The sequence below is a fragment of the Chiloscyllium plagiosum genome, unplaced genomic scaffold (genome assembly GCF_037043375.1).
Source record: "Chiloscyllium plagiosum isolate Xiang-an unplaced genomic scaffold, Cpla_swu_hap1 HiC_scaffold_42, whole genome shotgun sequence".
Lineage (NCBI taxonomy): Eukaryota > Metazoa > Chordata > Chondrichthyes > Orectolobiformes > Hemiscylliidae > Chiloscyllium > Chiloscyllium plagiosum.
This window is the reverse complement of record NW_028270180.1, coordinates 7,416,080-7,440,992: the sequence shown is the minus strand read 5'-3', so window position 1 is coordinate 7,440,992 and position 24,913 is coordinate 7,416,080. Positions and strand designations below refer to the sequence as shown.

Genomic DNA, 24,913 nt, shown 5'->3' with positions numbered 1-24,913 from the left:
AATTCTAGTTTCTGGCGCATACAGCAGGACGGTTGGCGCCAACCCTTTGTCCTGCTGACACACAATACCAGTACACAAGACCCAAGGGTCCTGGACATCAATACCTCTCTCTGCCTCACCTACAGCAGCCAATGCAGAAGATATATCCTGATGTGCTGAAACAGTGAAAAGTTCTGCTGCATGAGAAGGCGCTGACAAGAAAGAAGTCTTTATGGGCTAAGCTGTGTAACAGCAAGCTTCATGCTAAAATAAACTCCACTGGATTGTCGGACAGGTTGTCTGGTGTATGAAGGGGATTTATTTTCTGAAGGTCATGCCTGCCACACAGAAGCAACACTGAAATACAACTTTCAGACAAATTATCATCCACCGGTGCGTTCTTTTACTGAGAAAATTGATCATCCTTTTCATTTCTTTCACTGGAAATGTACTGTGACTACAGCAAACAGCAGATTCATTCATTACAAAATGTACAGGATACATAACACACACCAAACTTGTCTTGAGATGGTCCAATGCAAATACTAATGCAATTTACAAAGAAAGTGAGAGTTGTAAAAGCACATTTGCTTTGACAAGCATAACTTCACAACAAGACAAGATAATTGATTAGCGCTTTTCTTTCTGTTTCCGGATCAAAGAGAGCTAATTTGAGGGGGTCACGTGTTATTCTTCATAGCAAAGAACAACTGCAAAGGTTCACTTTATCAGATTATAATTTCCACTTTTCTGAAAGGGAACTTTAATTAAAGTCATAGAATTTTCAGTGGACAATTTTTTTTTCATCCTTTGTTTACATCATGTATTTTTTTTAAAAATCGCAGATTGTTACATGAGATATTTACAGAATATTATATTTAATGTTTCTTTGATTTCCCATTGCATTTTTGTGACATTCAACCTATGTTGATGTTTACTCTCCACACATGTCCTAAGCTCATTTGCCTGTTCAATTCTTAAAACCCTTTTAGGCTGAATGGCCTCCTCCTGTTCTATATCGAATTTTCCCACTGTACATTTTCATTCAGCCATCTTTTAAGTTAAGTTCTTTCCACTGTCTACTGAAGATCTGACACTTTTCATTATTTCTCAGTTAACCATTTAGTTCATCTCACATTCTCGTGTAAGCCAGTTCTCTTTTCTCACCAATACCAAATGTATCTGTTGAAAAAGGAGAGCTATAATAATTACAGATATTTATTTAGCATTTACTGGTTTCGTGTATTCAGGCAAAATCTTGGAAATATAGTCTAAAGACTATTATAATATTGAAAGAAATATTTAAAGTATACCATCAAAGAAAAAGCCTAGAACAATAAGATAAATTTTTCTTTATTTCTTATTTTTTCATCTCTGGTGAGACATAGCATGTCAAATGCAATGCTCTCTGAACAGGTAGTTCACTGAGTGAACTATCACTCCAGCCCAAGCGATACCTAACAGAGAATAGTGCTCAGGTAGTAGCCTCTACTTCTGAGTCTGTCTTCCAATCTCATTTGGGGTGTTGCACCATGTTTTATAGCCAATAGCCAGATTGAACATAAAATGTGAATGAGCAAATGACTGTGCATTGAAGTAATCAAAATTTCATCATCTTTTATATTCAGTCAACTCTGGTTATTTTAATCCTGAGCAATTGAGCAGGACTACATAAACTTCCTAAATGCAGTGAAGCTCAGCCTTCGCCTTAGGCAAAAACTGCGGTTCAATCGTTTCATCTTCATGCCAAAGAAGATAGGATATTGAAGTGTGCAGCTTACACAGTGAGCGTTCAGCTGTAGGTTTTGTCAGGAGTCCGGAAGCCTGATGAAAATTAAAAGGAATAAACAAATTGGCACTGTGATGACAGCTTTACTATGTAACAATCCAAGAGATTCACATTGAAGCCAACAGACTTTAACATTGTGGAATGCATCATCTCAAATTGCTGGCATCATCACTGATGGGCTGAAGTACTAATGGTTACATCCTAAATGTAAGGCAATTCAAAGTGCTGCTCCAGGCACAAGACAGGTTTAGAATGTCAAAAAAAAGGTATAATATATGAATATTTTACACAATTCAAGTGGACATAGAAAAAGTTCACAGATGAAGTACTAAATTTTAGGAAAAAGAATAGGAAAAAATGCTGCAAGGTAGTTTCACAATTGTAGGTTTTAAATGAATATTCATGACAACGTTGTTAGCACAAAAGTCACATAAACCATCTGTCTCTATCTCATCAAATATTATTCCAAAAGATAGCCTTTAGCCAGAAGAAAGATTTCAAATGTTACAACAGCACTGGTAGGATGATATAAAATTTTCAACCAGAAGATCAAAGTTTGAAGTTGACTTGACTGTACTGCTTCTGAGACAGAGTTAGGGTTCAAAGCAGACCCTTGCTAACCAAAATTAATGGGATAGTTAGAGAGAGATTTCGTCAAAGGACATTTTCTTCAGGCTGATGTCATGAGGATCAGTAAATCCTTCTATGCCAGTCTATATGACGCGAAGCCGACCGACAGCACGGCCTCCCAGTCGTTCCTGTCCTCTATCACGGAGGTCTTAGACGACAGAACACGGGAGAGGCTGGATCAGCCGCTATCTCTGGATGAGCTGACCAAGGCCCTCGAGTCCTTCGAAAAGAATAAAACTCCCGGAAGCGACGGCTTACCGGTCGAGCTCTATTCCGCTCTGTGGGACTTGATTGGCCAGGACCTGCTGGAGGTGTATGTCAGTATGCTTCGGGCAGGTACCATGAGTGAATCCATGAGGAAAGGCATCATCACCCTCATCTACAAGCGGAAGGGGGAGAGGGAGGAACTCAAAAATTGGAGACCAATCTCACTGTTGAATGTGGATTACAAAATTCTGTCAAAGGTAATCGCCAACCGGGTCAGGTCTGCTCTGGGGTCGGTGATTCACCCTGACCAAACCTGTGCTGTGCCGGGCAGGAAGATCGCCGAGAGTTTCGCACTCCTCAGGGATACGATCGCCTACGTGCAGGACAGAGGGTTGGACACCTGCCTGATCAGCCTGGACCAGGAGAAAGCCTTTGACAGGATATCACACAGGTATATGAGAGATGTTCTCTCCAAAATGGGCTTTGGGGAGGGAATCTGCAATTGGATCAGACTGCTCTATACCAACATTGTCAGTGCAGTCTCAATCAATGGGTGGGAATCAGATAGCTTCCCAGTCAGATCTGGAGTCAGGCAGGGCTGCCCTCTCTCTCTCCTGCCTTGTTTGTGTGTTGCATAGAGCCATTTGCCGAGTCCATCAGGAAGGATGCGAGCCTGACAGGGGTGACTATTCCTGGCAGCGGGGGCCTGCAGGTTAAGGCCTCCCTGTACATGGATGACGTCGCCGTTTTCTGCTCGGATCCGCTGTCCGTGCGCAGACTCATGCACATATGTGACCAGTTTGAACGGGCCTCAGGGGCCAAGGTAAACCGAGGCAAGAGCGAGGCCATGCTCTTCGGGAACTGGGCCGACCAATCCTCGATCCCGTTCACCGTCAGGACCGACCACCTGAAGGTGCTGGGTATTTGGTTCACGGGGCTGGGGCGTGCGCCAAGTCTTGGGAGGAGCGTATCAGCAAAGTGAGGCAGAAACTGGGCAGATGGAAGCTACGGTCGCTCTCCATCGCGGGAAAAAACCTGGTCATCAGGTGTGAGGCACTGTCATTGCTATTATACGTGGCACAGGTCTGGCCTATTCCCAGAACCTGTGCCGCTGCAGTCACCCGGGCCATCTTCCAGTTTATATGGAGGTCAAAGATGGACCGGGTCCAAAGGGACTCGCTGTTCAAAGATCTGGGCAACGGGGAAAAAATACACCCAATGCCACCCTCACCCTGATGGCCACCTTTGTGTGTGGCTGCATCAAGCTGTGCGTGGATCCCCGGTACGCAAACACCAAGTGTCACTACGTACTGAGGTTCTACCTGTCCCCGGTGTTGTGAAGGATGGGCCTGGCCTCGCTGCCGCGGAACATTCCGAGTAGTTGGACCGTTCCGTATCACTTGTACTTCGTGGAGAAGTTTATGAAGAAAAACACCTTTGACCACAAGTCCATCAGGAAGTGGTCAGCACGTAGTGTCCTTGAGACCCTTCAGGAAAAGGAGAGGGCGGATCCTATCAAGCGGTTCCCTGAGCAGACTGTCAAAGCCATTTGGCAGAATGCCTCATCGCCAGAACTTTCCAACAAGCACCAAGACATGGCTTGGCTGGTGGTGGCCTGTGAGATCCTTTATGCACGCTACCCTCGAAGCAGCTGCGGGAGGGACGAGACTGTCACACACCTCCTTCTGGAATGTGCCTACGCAGAAGAAGTCTGGAGAGGAATGCAGTGGTGTTTGTCAAGGTTCGTCCCGAGCAGTGCCGTGACGCGGGCTCCGTGCTCTATGGCCTGTTCCCCGAGACGCAAATCGAGACGAACATCAACTGTGCCTGGAGGATCATCAACTCGGTGAAGGACACTCTCTGGGCGGTCCGAAACCTGTTGATCTTCCAGCTGAAGGAGTTGACCCCGACTGAGTGTTGCAGACTGGCATATTCCAAGGTCCAGGACTACGTGTTGAGGGACGCGCTGAAGCTTGGGGCAGCTGCCGCCAAGGCGCGGTGGGGAAAGACCACCGTGTAATATCTGCCTGCCTAAAGAAGAACAGGCGGCCCGCGCACTCATTTGGGCCCTGCTGACGCCTCAGCTAAAAATGCAATTGTACAGACCTGCAAATAGGAATGATTACTCAGTTTTCGGTATGCAAACAAATGGAATGTTTACATATGTATGGCATGTCCAGTTGTACAGATCATCAAAGTATTTTATGAATAAAGTATATTTTTGAAATAAAAAAAATACATTCTCTTCATTCCCAACCACAGCTAAACAGCAAAGCATGTTGGCAGGACCACAAGCTTTTAACCTTTTAAAACTAAGGATCTGAGCTTCAGCTGTTATTTAAATTACTTAAGAAGTTCTTTTTAACAAATAAAATTCAAGAAAATCCCATTTAACAATTCAGCCTCATATTTAACTTAATCAATAAATGCTGCCTTCTTATTATAGAGTACTAGGTAAAAACTAGAGTATAAGAGGTGTATAAGATGATCAGAGGAATAGATAGAGTAGACAGTCAGAAACTTTTTCCCCGGGTACAACAGAGTGTTACAAGGGGACATAAATTTAAGGTGAAGGGTGGAAGGTATAGGGGAGATGTCAGGGGTGGGTTCTTTACCCAGAGAGTGGTGAGGGCATGGAATGCGCTGCCTGTGGGAGTGGTAGAGTCAGAATCATTGGTGACCTTTAAGCGGCAATTGGATAGGTACATGGATGGGTGCTTAAGCTAGGACAAATGTTCGGCACAACATCGTGGGCCGAAGGGCCTGTTCTGTGCTGTATTGTTCTATGTTCTATGTTCTAGAGTACTGCAGAAAATGCATTCAAAGCAATTTCATTCTGTTCAGCTTTTATTAAAAGTACATGATACATTATTCTATATCTTGTGACTGTACAGATGTATAGTTCCAATACTTGAAACTAACCTGTGACTTGGAGGAATACTTTAAAGTTTACACTTCTGTCCTTTTCTTGGACATTTTACTTTCCCGCTCCAAACTGATTTGTTGATGGTATACATAGAGTCATAGAGATGTACAGCACGGAAACAGACCCTTTGGTCCAACCCGTCCATGCCGACCAGATATCCCAACCCAATCTAGTCCCAGCTGCCAGCACCAGGCCCATATTCCTCCAAACCCTTCCTATTCATATACCCATCCAAATGCCTCTTAAAAGTTGCAATTGTACCAGCCTCCACCACATCCTCTGGCAGCTCATTCCATACACGTAACACCCTATGCGAGAAAAAGTTGCCCCTTAGGTCTCTTTTATATCCTTACCCTCTCACCCTAAACCTATGCCCTCTAGTTCTGGACTCCCCGACCTCAGGGAAAAGACTTTGCCTATTTACCCTAGCCATGCCCCTCATAATTTTGTAAACCTCTATAAGGTCACCCCTCAGCCTCCGACGCTCCAGGGAAAACAGCCCCAGCCTGTTCAGCCTCTCCCTGTAGCTCAGATCCTCCAACCCTGGCAACATCCTTGTAAATCTTTTCTGAACCCTTTCAAGTTTCACAACATCCTTCCGATAGGAAGGAGACCAGAATTGCACGCAATATTCCAACAGTGGCCTAACCAATGTCCTGTACAGCCGCAACATGATCTCCCAACTCCTGTACTCAATACTCTGACCAATAAAGGAAAGCATACCAAACACTTTCTTCACTATCCTATCTACCTACAACTCCACTTTCAAGGAGCTATGAACCTGCACTCCAAGGTCTCTTTGTTCAGCAATACTTCCTAGGACCTTACCATTAAGTGTCTAAGTCCTGCTAAGATTTGCTTTCCCAAAATGCAGCACCTTGCATGTATCTGAATTAAACTCCATCTGCCACTTCTCAACCCATTGGCCCATCCGGTCAAGATCCTGTTGCAGTCTGAGGTAACCCTCTTCACTGTCCAGTACACCTCCAATTTTGGTGTCATCTGCAAACTTACTAACTGTACCTCCTATGCTCGCATCCAAATCATTTATGTAAATGACAAAAAGTAGAGGGCCTAGCACCGATCCTTGTGGCACTCCACTGGTCACAGACCTCCAGTCTGAAAAACAACCCTCCATCACCACCCTCTGTCTTCTACCTTTGAGCCAGTTCTATATCCAAATGGCTAGTTCTTCCTGTATTCCATGAGCTCTAACCTTGCTAATCAGTCTCCAATGGGGAACCTTACTGAAGTCCATATAGATCATATCTAAGGCTCTGCCCTCATCAATCTTCTTTGTTGCTTCATCAAAAACTCAATCAAGTTTGTGAGACATGATTTCCCACGCACAAAGCCATGTTGACTATCCCGAATCAGTCCTTGCCTTTCCAAATACATGTACATCCTGTCCCTCAGGATTCCCTCCAACAACTTGCCCACCACCGAGGTCAGGCTCACCGGTCTACAGTTCCCTGGCTTGTCTTTACCGCCCTTCTTAAACAATGGCTACAGCAAACGATAGAATAACAACACTTATAATACGCATCATTCCTTATTGCTCAATATATAGATGTAATAGCCAAGAGTAGGAAGGAAACTGTTAGCAACTTAAAAGGCCTGTTTAACATTGCATGTAATTGCTACCACACTGTGTGTTTCGGCAAAATCTAGCTCCATGAAAGAAACTGTTCTACTTCCCGAAAAGCTACTATTGTAATTTCTTATCAGACCCATTAGCCAGACGTATCAAGCTATTTGCAGTTTAAATACATGAATTTTGAGCTATTAACTGCTGTTGCATATCCTAAGGCACTGTCTCTAGCTAGGAACGATAAAGCAGAAAAAAAAGCTGATCTTCTTATATGGCTAACAGTCCATAAACTAACCACAATTTTTGCATCCACACTTGCAACCTAAACCAGGTAGTAGAGCCCCTGTCAACTAAGCACATGACATTATACGGATTGTCAGAATTACACTGCAATCAATTACTGTAGAAGCATATAAAAGGATTATTGTCACAATTCAGATTATTTTCAAATCCTTGAAGTAGTTTTATATTCTATAACAAAATATCATATCCCAGTTGCGCTTAAATGATGTCCATTAATGATTCAAATTGTCGTTTCACAGCATTTGTGCCATGGAAAATTTTATCGGTTGATTCAGACTCTGATTGGCCAAGCCGTGAATGCTCCATCAATAGGGGGTTGGAAAACATGTCCTTCATCAGACATGTGTATTCCACTAGATATCAACACAGAACTGAGTGAAAGACCTCCTGTTACAGCTCACTACAAATCTGTAATGCCGGCTTTGGACTCTCCATTTTCTGTCACAGAGACAAGCTAATCAAATGGCGCGTTCCATTCTAGAGAGTTAATGCCATTTAATATTGGACTTCTGTAACAGTCAATAAGACTGAAACAACACATTTCTCCACATGCAACATAGCGAAAGTGAAATTAAAGTCTATACATATGGCAGGAGAACCTTTTTCTATAGTAATAACCAACATATTACTCATGCATGCTCAAACATGACAACTGTATTTCAGTTAATACTTCCTGCTTTGGATTTAATAATTCATTCCAGTTAGTCAACAGCAACACTGACAGTACAGGGTGTCGTCAGAGATTTAGGGCTGCATTTCTGAAAATCATAATTTTAAGTGAAATAACTTTAAATGAAGCATAGTTTTCCATACTAAAACCAAATGTTAGGCTCCTAAGGAAATTTTTATTCAAAAAAGTCAATGGAAAAGTTGAAATATTGCACTTTCATGTACAGTGCCGTGCATTCCTTGCAAAAATACTTGCAAACAAAACAAGGAAAGCTTCAGAGAAGAAACCAGACACCTTGCTTGCAAAGAAGTCTTTCGAGAGGTTTGCCATACAATGCAGGTTCCTCAACTATTGTATCTGTATGAGTATAGTACAGTACAGGAGAAAATGAGGACTGCAAATGCTGGAAATCAGAGTCAAAAAGTGTGGTGCTGGAAAAGCACAGCTGGTCAGGCAGCATCCGAGGAGCAGGAGAGTCGACATTGTAAGCATAAGCTTTTCATCCTGATTCAGCTCCCCTGCTCCTCGGATGCTGCATGACCAGTTATGCTTTTCCAGCATCACACTTTTGACTCCAAAGTGCAGTACAGATTATTTTTTAAAAACTAATTCCACGATCATTCCTTTACTAGTAATGATACGAGCAGCAGAGAAATTCAAAACAAAGATTAAAAAACAAAATTTACATCAGTACTTGAGCAGCGAATTTTTAAAGATAACAATGATCTTTGACTGTAAGGGCAGTCACATTGGCACCAACCAATCATGTGATGACACAACTCGTATGACACTAGTGTCGCAGCAACATGAAATGCACAACTATGCCAGATACAACCAGAAAATCAGGGAGCGAGCATCCTGCTTACATGCCCACATGTCAGTTCTCGGCATACTGCAGCGTTCCAGTGAATCTCAATGCAAACTGGAGAAACTACATCTCATCTTCAGACTAGGCACTTTCTAGCCTTCTGTAATTAATATTGAATTCAACACCTTTAAATTGTGAACCATTTCTTTCCTTACTTTTAGCTTGTTATCATGTCCTCCCCTTCCCCCATCACACTTACTCTCCTTTCGAGTCAGGCAGGAGACACACCATTGTTTGGCTATTATCACATTCCCATCACTTTATCCGAACTACCAAAATCTTTTCTCCACCTACTACTCCCATCCCACCTCCCACACAACTATAACATAAATGCTGCCCCTCCACACTTCACTTCAGCTCTGAAGATGAGTCATCTCGGCTCGAATATTAGCTTGTCCTTTCTCCATGGATGTTGTCTGACCCACTGTAATCACCAGCATTTGTTGTTTTTAACAGAAAAACAGAAATTGCTGGAAAGGCTCAGCAGGTCTTGTAGCATCTGTGGAAAGAAGTCAGAGTTAACTTTTCAGGTTCATTCAGAACTGATCGTAGCTAGGAAAAAGTTGGCTTTTATGTAGAAGATAAGGTGGGGGGGGGGGGGGGGGGTGAAAAGGTAAATGATAGGCAGAGATCGCCCAGAGACAAGCCCAAAGAGAGAGATTTGGATTGACAAAGGAGTGGATAACAATCAGTTTGGAAGAATAAACAGCTATTAGTGGACAATGCAGTAGCTAATGATGGGTGTTGTGTAATGGCAGACCATGTGATAACAAGGCCTGGTGTGTGGGAGTTGAGTATGGGAATGGGAGAAAGTGCCTCAAACCCTAAAATTGTTGAATTCGGTATTGAGTCCAGAAGTCTGTAGAGTTCCCAAACAGAAAATGAGGTATTGTTCTTTCAGTTTGTGCTGAGCTTCACTGGAGCACTGCAGCAAACCTGAAACAGAGATATTAGCCAGGGAACACGATGATGTGCTGACGTGGCAGGCAACTGGAAGTTCGGGGTCCTTTTTGTAGACAGGAAGTAAGGGATGTTAAAACAGGGAATGGCAATTTAAATGAGGGTGGGGCACATGAAAGAAAACATTAAAGCAGAAGAAAACTTTGAAAGGGGAGACAGCAAACAAGGACTCCAATATAATGTGATGAGCAAACCAGCAGATTTTACATTTCATCCCTTCAGAAACGTTATTCCAATATTAATAATAAATTTAATAAACAACGCCATTTCCAGCTATCCACTCATGTTTGTGAGTGATCAGCATTGAAAAAGAAAAAGAACATAACCATCTAGCCTGTTATCACAATTTTCCAAAGAGCTTTAGGCACCAATTAATTACTTTTGAAAAAGTCTGAGTCTTTAAGTAAACATACTAGCCAATTTCCACACAGTAATATCGCATTAACAGAAATGAATGACTGGTTCAATTGCATTTTTTAATTAAAACCCAAAAGAACTGTGGATGTTGGAAAGCAGAGACAAAAACAGAAATTGCTAGAAAAGCTCAGCAGGTCTGATCACATCTGTGGGGCCTAGCTACCATCATCCCTGAACCAGAACGTTAACTCTGAATACTCTCCACAGATCCTACCAATGACCTGCTCAACTTTTCCAGCAATTTCTGTTTTTGTTTCTGATTTCTAGCATCCGCAGTTCTTTCCATTCTTGTTTAGTGTTTAATTCACTGCCACATATCTTCAAGGTATGCCCACCTTGAGGAAGTTCTGCTCCTCTCTCTGGAAGGATCTCCATTCCAATCTTTTCTCTTGTCCACTTTCATTAATTTCACTGTCACTCCTGGTGTTTGACAAGGTACTTGCTAAAACTTGTTTCCACACCACATCACATTCCTCAGTGACTGCCTCCGGCTCAGACTCTCACCATGAGGATCCCAACTCAAGAATCATCCTTCATATTTTGAATCCACCCAGGTCCATAGGTATCTCAGTGATGTTCAACTGCCACTTCAATGCACCATCGTGTTCTCTGGCCAACATCTATGTCTCAGGCTTGCTGCAGTGCTCCAGCAGAGAAGTGCACCTCATTTTCTGCTTGGGAACTCTTCAACCTTCTGACTCAATATGGAGTTCAACAATTTTAGGGCTTGAGGCACCCTCTCGCATGCCCTTAAACCAACCCCCACACACTAGGCCTTGTTAACATATGGTCTGGTATTATACACAACTCATTGTTAGCCACTAACAATCCCCATTAGTAGCTATTCATTCTCCTAGGCTAATAATTTGTCTGTCCAACTGTTCTCTCTCTTTGGGCTCTAACTCCACCTATTGTTTACTCCTTATCCCCACCCCAACCCTATCTTCTGCATTAGAAAAACAACTTTTTCCTGGCTGTGATCAGTTCTGAGGAAAGGTCACTGAGCCTGAAACGTTAATTCTGATTTATCTCCAGAGGTGCCACCAGACCTGCTAAACTTTTCCAGCAATGGTTGTAAGGGCTACTCATTCTAGACTATGCAGAGTCTAGACAGACAATTATGTAGAGACTAGAACGAACAGCCCTCCCCACAATCAACCCAAGCTTTGTGTCTGCTCTGTGGATGACAGCTTTGTCATCATGAAACGTTTCAAATTAGAAGAAACCTACAATATCATTAACATCCTTACTGGCATAAATTTCACCAAAGAGGAACACAACAACTCCAGACTTCCCTTCCTAGATGCCACAGTGGAACAAACAGTCAACTGCAGACCAGTGTCTATAGAAAAGCAACACACACAGACCAGATACTCAACTACGGGAGCAATCGTCCCAACAGCCACAAACAGAGCTGCATCAGGACATTATTTAAACGGGCCACAACACGCTGCAGCACCCAAGAGCTATGAGAAGAAAAGTACCGATACAACAACATTATCAAGAACAACGGGTACCCAATAAGCACAGTCCATTGATTCTTAAACAACAAACCCAAACAAGAAGACACAACATGCCCACAGACTCTAGCCAAACTACCGTACATCAAAGACATCTCGGAGATAACAACCAACTACCCCGATCCCTTGGCATCATGGTAGCTCACAAACCTATCAACACACGGAAACAGCTACTGATGAGCTGAAAGGATCCTGTACCAACAGCCAGCAAAACAAATGTCATATACAAAACACCCTGCAAGGGCTGCAACAAACACTAGATCGGACAGAAAGGTAGGAAACTAGCCACCAGGATACATGAGCACCAACTAGCTACCAAAAGACATGACCAACTATCACTAGCATCCTTACAGACAGACAAAGAAGGACACCACTTTGACAGGGACAAAACATCCATCCTAGGACACACATGGGAATTCCTCGAGGCCAGGCATTCAAACCCGAACTCCATCAATAAATACATTGATTTGGACCCCATATGCCAATCTCAGAGAAAGAACTGGAAATGATATCACCCACTAAAACAGACCAAGACACATAAATAGAAAGCTGGACAGAACACCAGTGCTTCAATGGACGCTCACTAATGATATTACTCTAGCCTGGTGACTAAACGTTCGAGAACAAACCTACCAGCTCAGCGAGCAAACTTACAACCTGAGCTACATATTTTCCAGCAATTACAACATCTTTTTTCAATGTCAGTTAAGGAAGGATTGTTGACTAGGCACCAGGGAAACTTAAACCAAAAGAGAAAATGCTGGAAAATCTCAGCAGATCTGGCAGCATCTGTAAGGAGAGAAAAGAGCTGACGTTTTCGAGTCTAACTGACCCTTTGTCAAAGCTGACTCGAAACGTCAGCTCTTTTCTCTCCTTACAGATGCTGCCAGATGCTGCTGAGATTTTCCAGCATTTTCTCTTTTGGTTTCAGATCCCAGCATCTGCAGTAATTTGCTTTTATCCAGTGTTTAACCCACTGCCACCTCTCTTCTAGGAATGCCTACCCTGAAGAAGTACTGCTCTCCTCTCCGACAGGATTTTTGTTTGTCTCTCTCCCCGTGTCCACCTTCACTGCTTTTCTTTTCTCTCTCAGTGTAAGACAAGTTATTTACTAAGACTCGCTTCCACAGCCATATTTCCTTCCTCAGTGACCATCTTCGCCTCCGACTTACTCCATGTGGATTTCAACTCAAATTCCACCCTGTATGCTGCCTCCAGGATTACAGGTACTTGCACGATATACAACATTTTTCCAACTGCTGTTCTCGCCGCATCCTATAAGCCACACTCAGGGCCATGCGCCGCCACATGAAAGCACTCGACACCTCTCTCCAGCAGCACCAACTTACTCTCTCTCAAAGCTGTCCTGGTCCACAGTTTCATTTCATCCTTCGTATTATTCAACGTCTTAACTCCAAACTTTTCCTGTTTCTTTCAGATGTTAAGGAACGCAAGCTTCAACTTCTCATCTACACCCCTGCCCACCCTCCACCTTCCAACAGTCCCAATCTCTCGAACCCCATCTCTTCCAGCCCCAGCCCTTGCCATGTGTTCACCATATCCTCTGACCTTCCCCTCTCTGAGGCTGAACGTGCTGTTCTCAGCAAAGGACTCAGCTTTGTACCCTTATGTCCCCACCTCAATGAATTCCGGGCTCGACATGATGCTGAGCTCTTCTTCCATCGCCTTCGTGCTCACTTCTTTGGGCAAGATTCCTTCCCCTGCTCCACAGATCCTTTCACATCCCTCCAACATTCCACCTCTAATTGGACACCCCTGCCAGGACAATTTCCTGCCCTCGATCTTTTCATTGACAATTGTCGACGGGACATTAGCCGCCTTAATTTCTCTGCCCCTCTTCCCCATTCCAACCTCTCTCCATCCGAACTTTTTTGCCCTTTGCTCCCTTAAGTCCAACCCCAACCTTGTCATCAAACCTGTTGACAAAGGGGGTGCTGTTGTCATCTGGCGTACTGACCTCTACCTCGCAGAGGCTGAGTGCCAAATCTCAGACTCCTCCTCCTACCTCTCCCTGGAGCATGACCACACCACTGAGCATCAAGCCATTTAAGAGCTTTGACAAAGGGTCAGTTAGACTTGAAACGTCAGCTCTTTTCTCTCCTTACAAATGCTGCCAGACCTGCTGAGATTTTCCAGCATTTTCTCTTTTGGCACCAGGGAAACTTCCCTGGTTATCTTCAAAATGTGACTCGGGGTTTTTGTTGGTACCTTTAGGAGTGAATAGCTGCATTACACTGGAATGTCAGTTTACATTTTATGTTCAAATCCAGAAGCACATTTTGAACCTTCTAAGGCTAGTGTGCTGCCAACTGAGCCAACTTGATATGAATGAGGTATAATAAGTACTGCTTACACTTTAAAATTCAGTTTTCTCAGACTTAAAGCAGTACTTGCCAAACTCTTCCCTATTGTGACTCCATTTCAAGGCTTGCACATTGTCATGACCGCTCAATGGGAGTTTGGGGTCTGTGAAACAAAGTTTTAACTGGGATCTTTTCACTATTGTTTTTGGAGCAAGAGTTAGGCGTCAAAGTTAAGCCACATATGCTGCTATGCAAAGGACTTAAAAAGGAGCCTTGCAGATGTTAACATGGCAGCCATTGCTGCCTCTGAGTTTTAGGCCCAGAATCATGCCTCACAACTCATGAGATCATGACCATTTGGGACGTCCTAACTTAGAGTGTTTTTGTTGATCTGCTGTATAAAAACATAAGCGTGAGTACAAAACTGCTCAGTGAAAGATGTAGCAAAACTTAAATCTGAAAATCTGATTGCCAATTTAAACTAAGGTGAATTAAGAGCAGTGTCTGAAAATCGTTTACATTGAGAACATGGTTATCAAAATGTGGGTAGAAAATGCACAAGCCACCCATGCACTGGTTTAGAATTAATCTCACTTTATAATCAGACACATCTGCAGGAATGTTGTGATATGTCACTTACTAGGAAGGGTTAAAAGCACAAGTCAGACATTAAGCAGGAAACACAAGAATGTCAGAAGAATGCTAAGCCTCAGTACTGCCATCTACTGTAAAGGAACAATGTGGTCAAAATTTCTTCAAACAGCAGCCACTTGTATTTGGAAACTTAATGCACATAAACTCTCACAACCTAAACAAACTAAGAAATGAGAAAACATTGCATAAAGTCCCAGTCCACATCAAGAATAAAATCATGATCAGCTGCCATTATATGTGAATACTTGCATTACAACTGGAAGAAATAAATGGCACATCTCTGTTGCAGCAAATGTACACCTCATCTCCAGAAAGCTCAGTTCAGCTAATAGATACTTCAGCTCTTTAGCCACAGAACTAAGAACATGGGCAAAGCATTTAAAACGCTATGCTTCTGAAATGCTCATGGAAAAATATGGTGTGTGTGCTGCTGGGACCACAGTAATATCTTCTGTGTCATGCAATTGTTCAGCTTAACGTAGGTTGATAGTTCTGCTCACACTTTCCGAAAAAGGGCAGATACAAGAAATGCATTTTGTGAAACTATTCTTCACAAGATTAGTTATGCAAGTTGAAATCAAGAATTAGGCATGTTCTGTATATCCCATATAAACTGCCATTTTTTAATTCCATGCTTAACTCTTTGATAATATATATTTGTATATTTAAACAGAAGTACTTAATTCTTTCAATCTCCTAAACTATCATAGATCTTTACTTTAAAAATAAGGTACCCATGTGTTTGGGATTTGTTTGTACTGTAAACTCCATGTGACACATCATTTAGATAAGCTTTCCAATTTTCTAAACAGTTGCAGTCACAGGTTTTATGTAGTAATCTCACTCTTTTGTAAACTGACATAACTAACTTGATTCCACTGTGGAGCTTTCATCTGAAATTTTGGTCACAATCAAATGTTATCTAACAAGCAGCAGCTATGTAGAAACAAAAACCATACCTTACATTCCACCACACTCTGGTCTGACTCACACGTGACATAAATTTCATCCACCGCTCGTCTGAGATTATCGAAAAGAAATGCCCAATAGCGAGCCCGTAAATCAATCTTTCGGGGTTGTCGACCTTTTGTTGGACTCTTCTCCACTACGACCTTCTCCCTAACAGTGCTTAACGAGGATTTTTCTGTTGAAGCAACCTGCAATAGAAATAGAGATGTTAATCCCATAACACATTGCTTATGACATAACAGGTGAGCTCACACAGGAGTGGTCAACAAATTAATAACCCAAAAATGGAAGTGACTGTAAAATATGAGATTCTTCAAAACCACAAGCTAACTGCCTTGCATTTAACATGAAAATCATAAGTGGCAACTTTTTAGATTAGATTCCCTACAGTATGGCAACAGGCCCTTCAGCCCAACAAGTCCACACCAACCCTCCGAAGAGTAACCTGCCCAGACCCATTCGTCTACCCTACATTTATCCCTGACTAATGCACTTATCATGATGGGCAATTTAGCATGGCCAATTCACCTGACCTGAACATCTTTGGATTGTGGGAGGAAACCGGAGTACCCAGAGGGAACCCATGCAGACACAGGGAGAATGTGCATACTCCACGCAGACAGTTGCCAGAGGCTAGAATCGAACCCGGGTCACTGGTGCTGAACTACCAGATGTGGCAAATCTTATGGCGTAGTGAAGTAGCATCCCATCTCTAGGATTGAAGCTACAGGTTAAGGACTTAATGTGTGAAAAAGGCAGTAAAATAGTTGATTGTCAAGCTGGAAGTCCTTCTCATACAACAATAGCAGGCAGTAACTGTGGGAACGTTTCCTGGTCAGCCAGAACCACGTGGTAGCTACAGCACAACAGCCTTCCCACTATTAAAGGATACCGCTAACTGGTCATTGCCATGACATTGTACCATTCCCAATTCAAGGGACTAAAACACACAATTGCGAGGATTTTCCTGCAGACCTAGTGACCTTGACAGCTACCATATTCTGGCTCTAAAATCTTAGATGTGAATCTTGAGCAGGATCTGTTTCTAAATAATAAGGATACAATTTATTTACACTGGCTAGTTTGGAAAGAACTTGAGGAATATGTTTGACCTGGGAGTTTCTTCTAACTAAAAGTTTAAAGAATACATAATTTTTTTATAAAGCATCTTTACATAGATATTTAATTTTGGGTAAAAATTGTGGGCTACTAATAATTTTGCCTAAATTCATGACTGAATCACAAGATTAAATTGTGGTCGCATAGCGCCTAATCAGGAATCACAGCAATATCCGAAAGCATTTTTCATATAATTAAGTATTATGAAATGTAGTCAATATTGTGCAAGAAAATTAGGTAGTCTTTCTGTTCAAAGAAACAAAACTAAATCAATTTTTAGTAATGTCCATTAAGAAAGGAATACAAACCCGGATGCAGGAAGGATTTCCTGATTATAGGATATTACACTTGAGCAGAGAATCAGAAACTCAATTTAACATCCAATCTATGTAATACACTTCCAAAAATGCATAATTCTCTCTGTATTACACATGCCCTGATGTGATCGTTGGATTCACAACTTTTCATTCAGTGGCAATACTGCAACAGCATCATGTTGCTACTCACAGGTAACGAATGAGCACAATGCAGCATTCACTTCCAAAGATTTAGTGAAACAAATGTTCCTAATTTGAAAGACTTCCATTCAGAAAGACATAATCATACCATGATGGTCAAACAGCCTAATGTCACAAATCATCTCTGCTCAAAACAAACAACAGCTGTTTTGATAGAGGTACCAGAAAAATATGAATATCAGCAGTATTGCACCCAGAATAATTAACCACCTTCAGGAGGGGACCATGGGAAAAGGAAAGATTTAGACTAAAAAAATGTGCAAAGGAACATAAAAGCTCTGCAAATGTTTTAGCTGCAAGAAAATGATAAGAAATAAACATGCTTTAGAATTTGTTTCCATAGTTTCAAATATTTATAGGACTTTGTGAACAACTAAAACTTACAACTTTATTACATAGCCAGCACTCCTTGTATTTCAAAGCTAGTCTCTGGCAAACATAATAAACTTGTTAGAATGAAACTTGTATCTTTTATCCTCCATGCTTGCTCATGCATTTCAGCAAGTTACTGACATAATATTCTGTGGCTTTCTACATCTGAGGATCATACAGATAAGCATCATTGTAAATATGCATAAAGAAAATTAACTTCAAAGCAGTGCACCAGGGAGTAAAGGGCAGTGAACAAAAAGGTTGGACTGAAATGCTCTAAATCAAATTTATTCAGTCAATCATCAGAAACTAGAGACTTTGATGGCAGAACAGATAACACCGTCCTGAAAAAACATTTACCTGGTTTGAAGGAGGGGGCAGGGTTAAGAAAATCCACATGCTTTAACAGGTATGCAATTAAAGGTGACTGCTTGATGCAAATCTAATGCGGACAGAAACCAATTCTCATTATCAACATAACAGTCAATTAGAGTCATAGAGCCATAGGGACATACAGCACAGAAGCAGACCTTTTGCTCCAACTTGTCCGTGCTAACCAGATACCCTCAGGAAATCTAGTCCCATTTGCCAGCACTTGGCCCATATCCTTTTAAACCCTTCCTATTCATATACCCATGCAGTTGCTGTTTAAAATGTTATAACTGTACCAGCCTCTGCCACTTCGTCTGGCTAGGCAAAAGTGAGGACTGCAGATGCTGGAAATCAGAGTCTAGATTAGAGTGGTGCTGGAAAAGCACAAGAGGTCAGGCAGCATCTGAGAGGTAGGAAAAATTAACGTTTCGGGCAAAAGCCCTTCAACAAGACTGCTCATTCCATACATGCACCATCCTCTGCATGAAAATGTTGCTCCTTTGGGTCCCTTTTAAATCTTTTCCCTCTCACCTTAAACCTATGCCCTCTAGTTTTGGACTCACCTACCCGGTGGAAAATACTTTGTCTATTTACCCTATCAATGCTCCTCATGATTTTATAAACCTCTAGAAGGTCACCCCTCAGTCTTCAATCCTATAGCTCAAACCCTTTAACTCTGGCAACATCCTCGTAACTCTTTTCTGAACACTCAAGTTTCACAATGACCCATGTGTGATTTTGTGTGTGTGTGTGTGTGTGTGTGTTATTTTGAAACTCACCCATCTCACCGCCCCCCCCCAATGGCAGCAGCACTCTTGCTGTTGGTGTCCAGTCCAGCTGCCCCAGAGGAGCGGACTAGGGCCTAGGTAGACGAATTTTGGGGGACGGAGTTAGAGACGGACAGGGATGCGGGTGGGGCCTCGTGCGTGGTGTGCTGCTACCTAGTCTCCTGGACGGGGAGCGGACTTTGCAAGTGCTCACTGTGTCAATCCAATTGAACTGATTTTTGGCGGGGTGGGGGGAGCTGGGGGAGAGACTTCAGCAATGCTCCATGTCCCTTACACACAAGTGTGGGTCTGCTCAGAAACAAACCCTGAGACAGAGAGAGGGAGCAAGGCAGGCACAGGGAGCAAAAAGGAAAATTCAGAAAACTCCAAGCCCCAGAGGAGAGGCATTGAATCAATTAACCAAATAATCAATTATCCGAATGAAATAATGCCCACCTATCTCGTTCAGATAATCGAGGTTCCTCTGTAGTGCATTAGTCCTGTCCTGATTCGCATTTCCACAACACACCTTCTCACATTTATCTAAATTAAACTCTAAATAAAAAGTTTTTTTTGTATTCTACATTGGATTAAGATCCCAGAACAATATAGCAAACAAACACTACAAGTCCGGAAGACGTTAATGTCAGGGCACGTTACGACACGGAGTAAATCCTCCTGCTTAATTTAAAATCAGCAACACAGAAAAGATTTATTCTATGCAGTTATCTGTAAAAATTCAAGTGGTCAAGAGCTATTTAAAAATTAACAACTTTACTTCTTAAAGTATAACAGAATAATTAACTAACAACTCTTTACAAATCCTTCCTCTAACCTGTCTTTTACTTTCCCTTCTATAATACTAGTCCAATAAAAATCCCAATTAAGATTTACAGAAAAATTCAAATTTTAAAACCAGCCAGTGGTCGAATCTTCTCCTTAACTTTGTCAGTATATTGGTAATCCAGGTCAGTATTGAGGTTTTCCTCTGTGCAAGCTCCTTCTGTGGACAGGTACCTCTCAGGGAGTTCTGACTAGCAGTCTACAGCTGATGGCCTTGTGGCAGTTCTCCTCCCAACTGTTCAATTTTCCCTGGTCTTTTATATCCCAAAGCATCGGATTGTGTCATTGGCTTTTAAGATTTAATATACTCAATTCAAACTTGATTGGAAGTTGGTATTTTTGGGGGTATAATTTAAACTGATTGACCTAATTCGAATCTGTTTTGTCGTTTCCAGGAAACTAGCTACCCCAGAAGCTGGAGCACATGTTACATTGTGTCTTATTGAAAACACTTGGTGTTGTCACTGCTAGCCTTTACTCTCTTAAAAGGTATAGTACACCCACATCTTCATAACAATTTAGATTATTCTTTTTGTGTGTATCCATTATCTTTCAGCACTCTGACATCAAATGGAGATGCTAGTGACAAGGTGATGGTTCAAACTGCACAGTTTAGTGATATTTGTGTGCTTGCCTCTAGATCTGGAAAATTGATTTTTTTTTAAGTGGACAAAGTAGAAGCAATATGAAATCCTACTGTGCGATACAACATATTTGTTGCTGTAAATTATTTAATTGTCAGGAAATTTGATTGGGTTATGTAGCTTTAACAAAGCTGGCTCAGTGTAATATTTTCCATTACACAAGAGGCTGAGGTTATTGCAGGCATCCTACAGGACTTTCAGTAAGCAAGTCATTGCAGGGTTCCACTGGGCCATTTGAAGGATACAATTTGTGAAACCCTGAAAATGTAACAAGGACTTTGCCTTGAATATTTGTGGGATTTCAAACAGGCTACTAAAGTTTCAGTTCAACATACAAAGTTGAAAGTTTTGCATTCAAATATTCACTCCTTCAGCTTTTCAAATGTATGAAATACTGCCTTGTGCAAATATACCATTATGCACCAATGAAGACCATCTCCATATAGCATATAATTTCTTATTTGTAAATGATTTCTTGTTCATATAATATTTACAGGTAAGACATGAAATTAGATTCCAAACACAAATATTTTTATTGAAACATCACACAGAAAGAATTTGTATCATACAAAACCACAGAACCATGGTTCAAGCTATTTCAGAATTACTGCCTGTTTAAAGAAACTATGTCTACTTATTTCCTGAATTGTGATAATGTCCAGTCATCCACATTACACATACATTTCATGAACACTACACAATGTGGACTGCATTGAATTTAACCACATTCAAATCTATCAATTCTTAGGTCCTTAACAGGTCATCTAGGTCCAAATCTGATTAAATATTATATACTCCTCTTACATATATAAATATGCTGATTTTGTACATCATACATTTATTGTACAATTGATTCTAGTCAAAAGTTACACAAAATTATCATTGAGGTTAATTTCAATTCTTGCAAAGTTAGCACTTATCAATTTCAATGTTCTAATGTAGCTCTTATCATGACCTGGTGTTGTGTGATTTTTAACCTTATCATGAGGGGTTGCCAAATCAGAAGCACACAACATCAAGACCATCCATACTGTAATTCAAACCACTGTCTGCTTGGCTTTTTGGTGACACCATTACTACCAATGAAAATTTCCAACCTTAAATTTCAGAGTTATAACTGAAAACTACCTTCATCTATTCAAGGAAAGGCAGCTGCTTACTGGATCACACTAAGAGACTGCCGGACCTCTGAGCGAAGGATGTGAAATAGGGAATTGCTTTAAAAATTGCTTCTCTGGCAAAGTATGACTTGTCTCTGTCAGATCATGAAATCACTATTTTACAAATGTTTGCAAATTCTAAGCACTAATTTTCAACCAATGCTCAAAACTAAAAATCAGTTTTCCAGGAGGAAATCAACTAGAAAATCATTTGAGAGTGTAACCCTATCCAACTGCACAGACTGAGATACCAGTTGGCTAATGGAAAGGTCATCTTCTGTCCCCTGCAACCAGCTAGGCCTGACACCACTCGTTTGTCACAGTTCAATAACTGCCACTCAAGGGAGAGGCAGCGTACCTCAGGGAGAAGAATCTGGCTGTGCAGCTGAATCTTGGTATTTTACCCTCCATTAGCTGCAGGCAAGTAAACCAGATTCAGGACAGTTGCAACAATACTAGGATTCATCTACAGCCAATCTGGAGGTGACTCATTAACCAGGACTGGAAACATAGCAAAGATTCTTTTTGTCATTACCATACAGTTATACTAGGTACTCTCTAAACAATCAAAGTTCAGAGAACACAGCAGTATCCCTAAAACTCTGAACAATTTGACACTAAAATAACACATGGGAAACTGGAAACTTCATGTTTAATTGACAATGTAATACAGTGTCTATAATATGCACCGATCTCTAGCAAAATAGACATTAACCATTTCCTGCAGCGTTGCGTCTGCAGTCTCCAAACTGACATTCTTAGCACCAATCAATAGTCCCAGTAGCCATGTAATACTTCAAGTCTGACCTCACATGTGCCTTATTGATTCTAATGCTATGTACAAAACCCCTGCAATTTGGGAAACAAAACAACGATTTTGTCATTTTCTTTGCTGTTAGAAAAGAAATTCATGGATATTGAGGTCTAAAGGTCAAATTTTGGTGCCCTGCCCTCCCTTTCAAATATTCAGCTCCACTTCCTTCTTTGAGAACATTCTTTGAGCTGGTTTAACATTGGGCTGGATACATCTACTCACTACAACATACTCAATTAATCAGAAGAAAGGTGACACAAAATACTTTGCAGTTCTAAGAACAAGTCTGCTTTTAGTAGGGAAAGTGTAGGTACACATTTAGAAATAAATTTTCTTCCAAAATTGTACTGAATTTCAAGCAAGGAATATGGAATGAGTCACATGACATTGTTTACTAAAATATGTAAAATTAAATCTCATTCTAGTAAAAAAAACTCCCGAGTAAAATTTATCATTTTTGAAACATAAATTATTAACGGAGATTGGAATACAACATGCTCCAGGCAAAAATCGATAGGAAGCCAAGTACGCAGCTCAGGTTTACCAAACTATCAAGACAATACATTCATAATGATGTTCTAACAACCAGGCCTGCTATTGAGGCTTATTAGCCCACAGTGCTATCATGATCTTGTGGGAACTCACTTTTGCCTGTTAATAATTTGTGGAAACAATATTCAATTTCTTATTATTTGAAGTAATATTTAAAAGTAAGACAAAAGGCAAGAAAGGTGAAACTTATTTCCATAATACATTAAATATTCCATTACCTAGCTGTCAAGTAACTTTAATATTTTTCCTCCAATTACTTTCTTCATTTACTGTTGCAAGAAAATTAGTTGGCTCAGTAAGTTTTAAATATGCCTCACTTCAAAAACTGAAAGAACTGTGGATGCTGTAAATCAGAAACATAAACAGAAGTTTCTGGAAAAGCTCAGCAGGTCTGGCAGCATCTGTGCAGAGAAATCAGAGTTAACATTCGAGTTAGGTGACCGTTCCTCAGAAGGCTCACTTCACATCTTGAGACAACTTCACTAACCAACTTACAGTTCCTAATTCGGCGATGGTTCTCTACTTTCCTACATTTACTATAAATTCTACTTGACAATCTCCCTTTTTTCCTGGTCTTAATTCTTAACATTTTGTCTTGGAACAAACTGCAATTTTGCATTTTGACAATTTTTCTCCTACTCTAGAAACAGATCTGCTTTTACAATGATAGAAAGCTGTTACAATAACTGCGACAATGACTGTTCCTTCAAGGCCTGGGTGTTAATTTGCAATCAACTTTAAGCCCACGTGGATACCAAGAATTATATAAGGCATTTGGCGATGACACACTGTAGATGGGTACCCTGCATTCCCCATGTTATAATTTAATTAAATCTTCATTGAGAATCCAGTTAATATTATCTTTTAATCTTCTCATATCAGCACTCCCATCACCTGGCTTCTAACCAGCCGTGCTTCAGCTTAGAGCTAACTGGCTGTATTAATCTCTCAATGTAGACTTTGGAGAAGTTAGAGTTGCCCAGTGGTTGGTTTCTGGTTGAAATGATCAGATTTAGAAAGTTTTTCCGCTCTGACCATTAGCCTTTCCTGAAAGCTTAATGAAAAGACTCATACAAGAAGCACGTCAATACAACATTTAAGCATTCTTTGATTAAAAGCTGTTTTTACTTGCTTGTATTGTGATGGTTCAATTACAACAAGTAACCCTGGTCACAGCACTGCATCAAAAATGATCTTGAAGTCTCTGCACAAAAATGATTTGCTGACATTAGGTGGACTTTAGCACCCAGACAGCTTTAACGAAAAGGAATACATTCATGTCACTTGTCAAACAGCTTATAATTGGTTTACGTTTCACTCAACAGTTATGAGGATGGAGTATCAATTAAACAATGACGCTTTGATGGTTTGGGAACTCATTCCTGCTCCACCTGCCCAATGTTATCCCAGATAATGAATTGGAGTTGCCGTTGTTGGAGGGGAGTGGACAGACTTAAAAATCACAACACCAGGTGTAATTGGAAGTTCAAGCTTTCGGAGTGCTGCTCCTAATGCACCATCTGAGCCGAGATGTCACTTTTTTAATGAAACTATCTCAGGACTGTGACTTAAAAAAGTTCTCGGATTTACACATTAATCATTTGAAACTTGCTTTCTAAGTGATTAATGACTTAACAGCAATCTAGGTTTGTTTAATATATCGCATCAGTTGCATGACACTTTGATCTTTCACTATAAATTCTGTGTCCAATGATCCTACCCCGCTAGCTACCTGATGAAGGAGCAGCGCTCCAAAAGCTTCTACTTCCAAATAAACCTGTTGGACTATAATTTGGTGTTGTGTGATTTTTAAATTTATCCCAGGTAAGACAGTGAGTAAATGAGAATTACACAACAGGAAGATCACATTTAGTGCCTAGCTTATACTTAACTGATTTCAGTCAGGTAATAGTAGATACTACAAAAGGCCTTGGTGGTCTTGGAT

General features: G+C 41.1%; 1 protein-coding gene across 6 annotated transcripts in view; it reads right to left on the bottom strand.

Moving 5' to 3' along the window:
• The window catches only part of scaper (S-phase cyclin A-associated protein in the ER), a 316,829-nt gene that overhangs the window by 254,339 nt on the left and 37,577 nt on the right, over positions 1-24,913 (bottom strand). For all 6 annotated transcript variants that reach the window (XM_087982090.1, XM_087982091.1, XM_087982088.1 and 3 more), the window contains one exon: positions 15,798-15,995. In XM_087982090.1, coding sequence (XP_087838216.1) covers positions 15,798-15,995 — 198 coding nt within the window. The remainder of the gene's footprint in view (positions 1-15,797; positions 15,996-24,913) is intronic.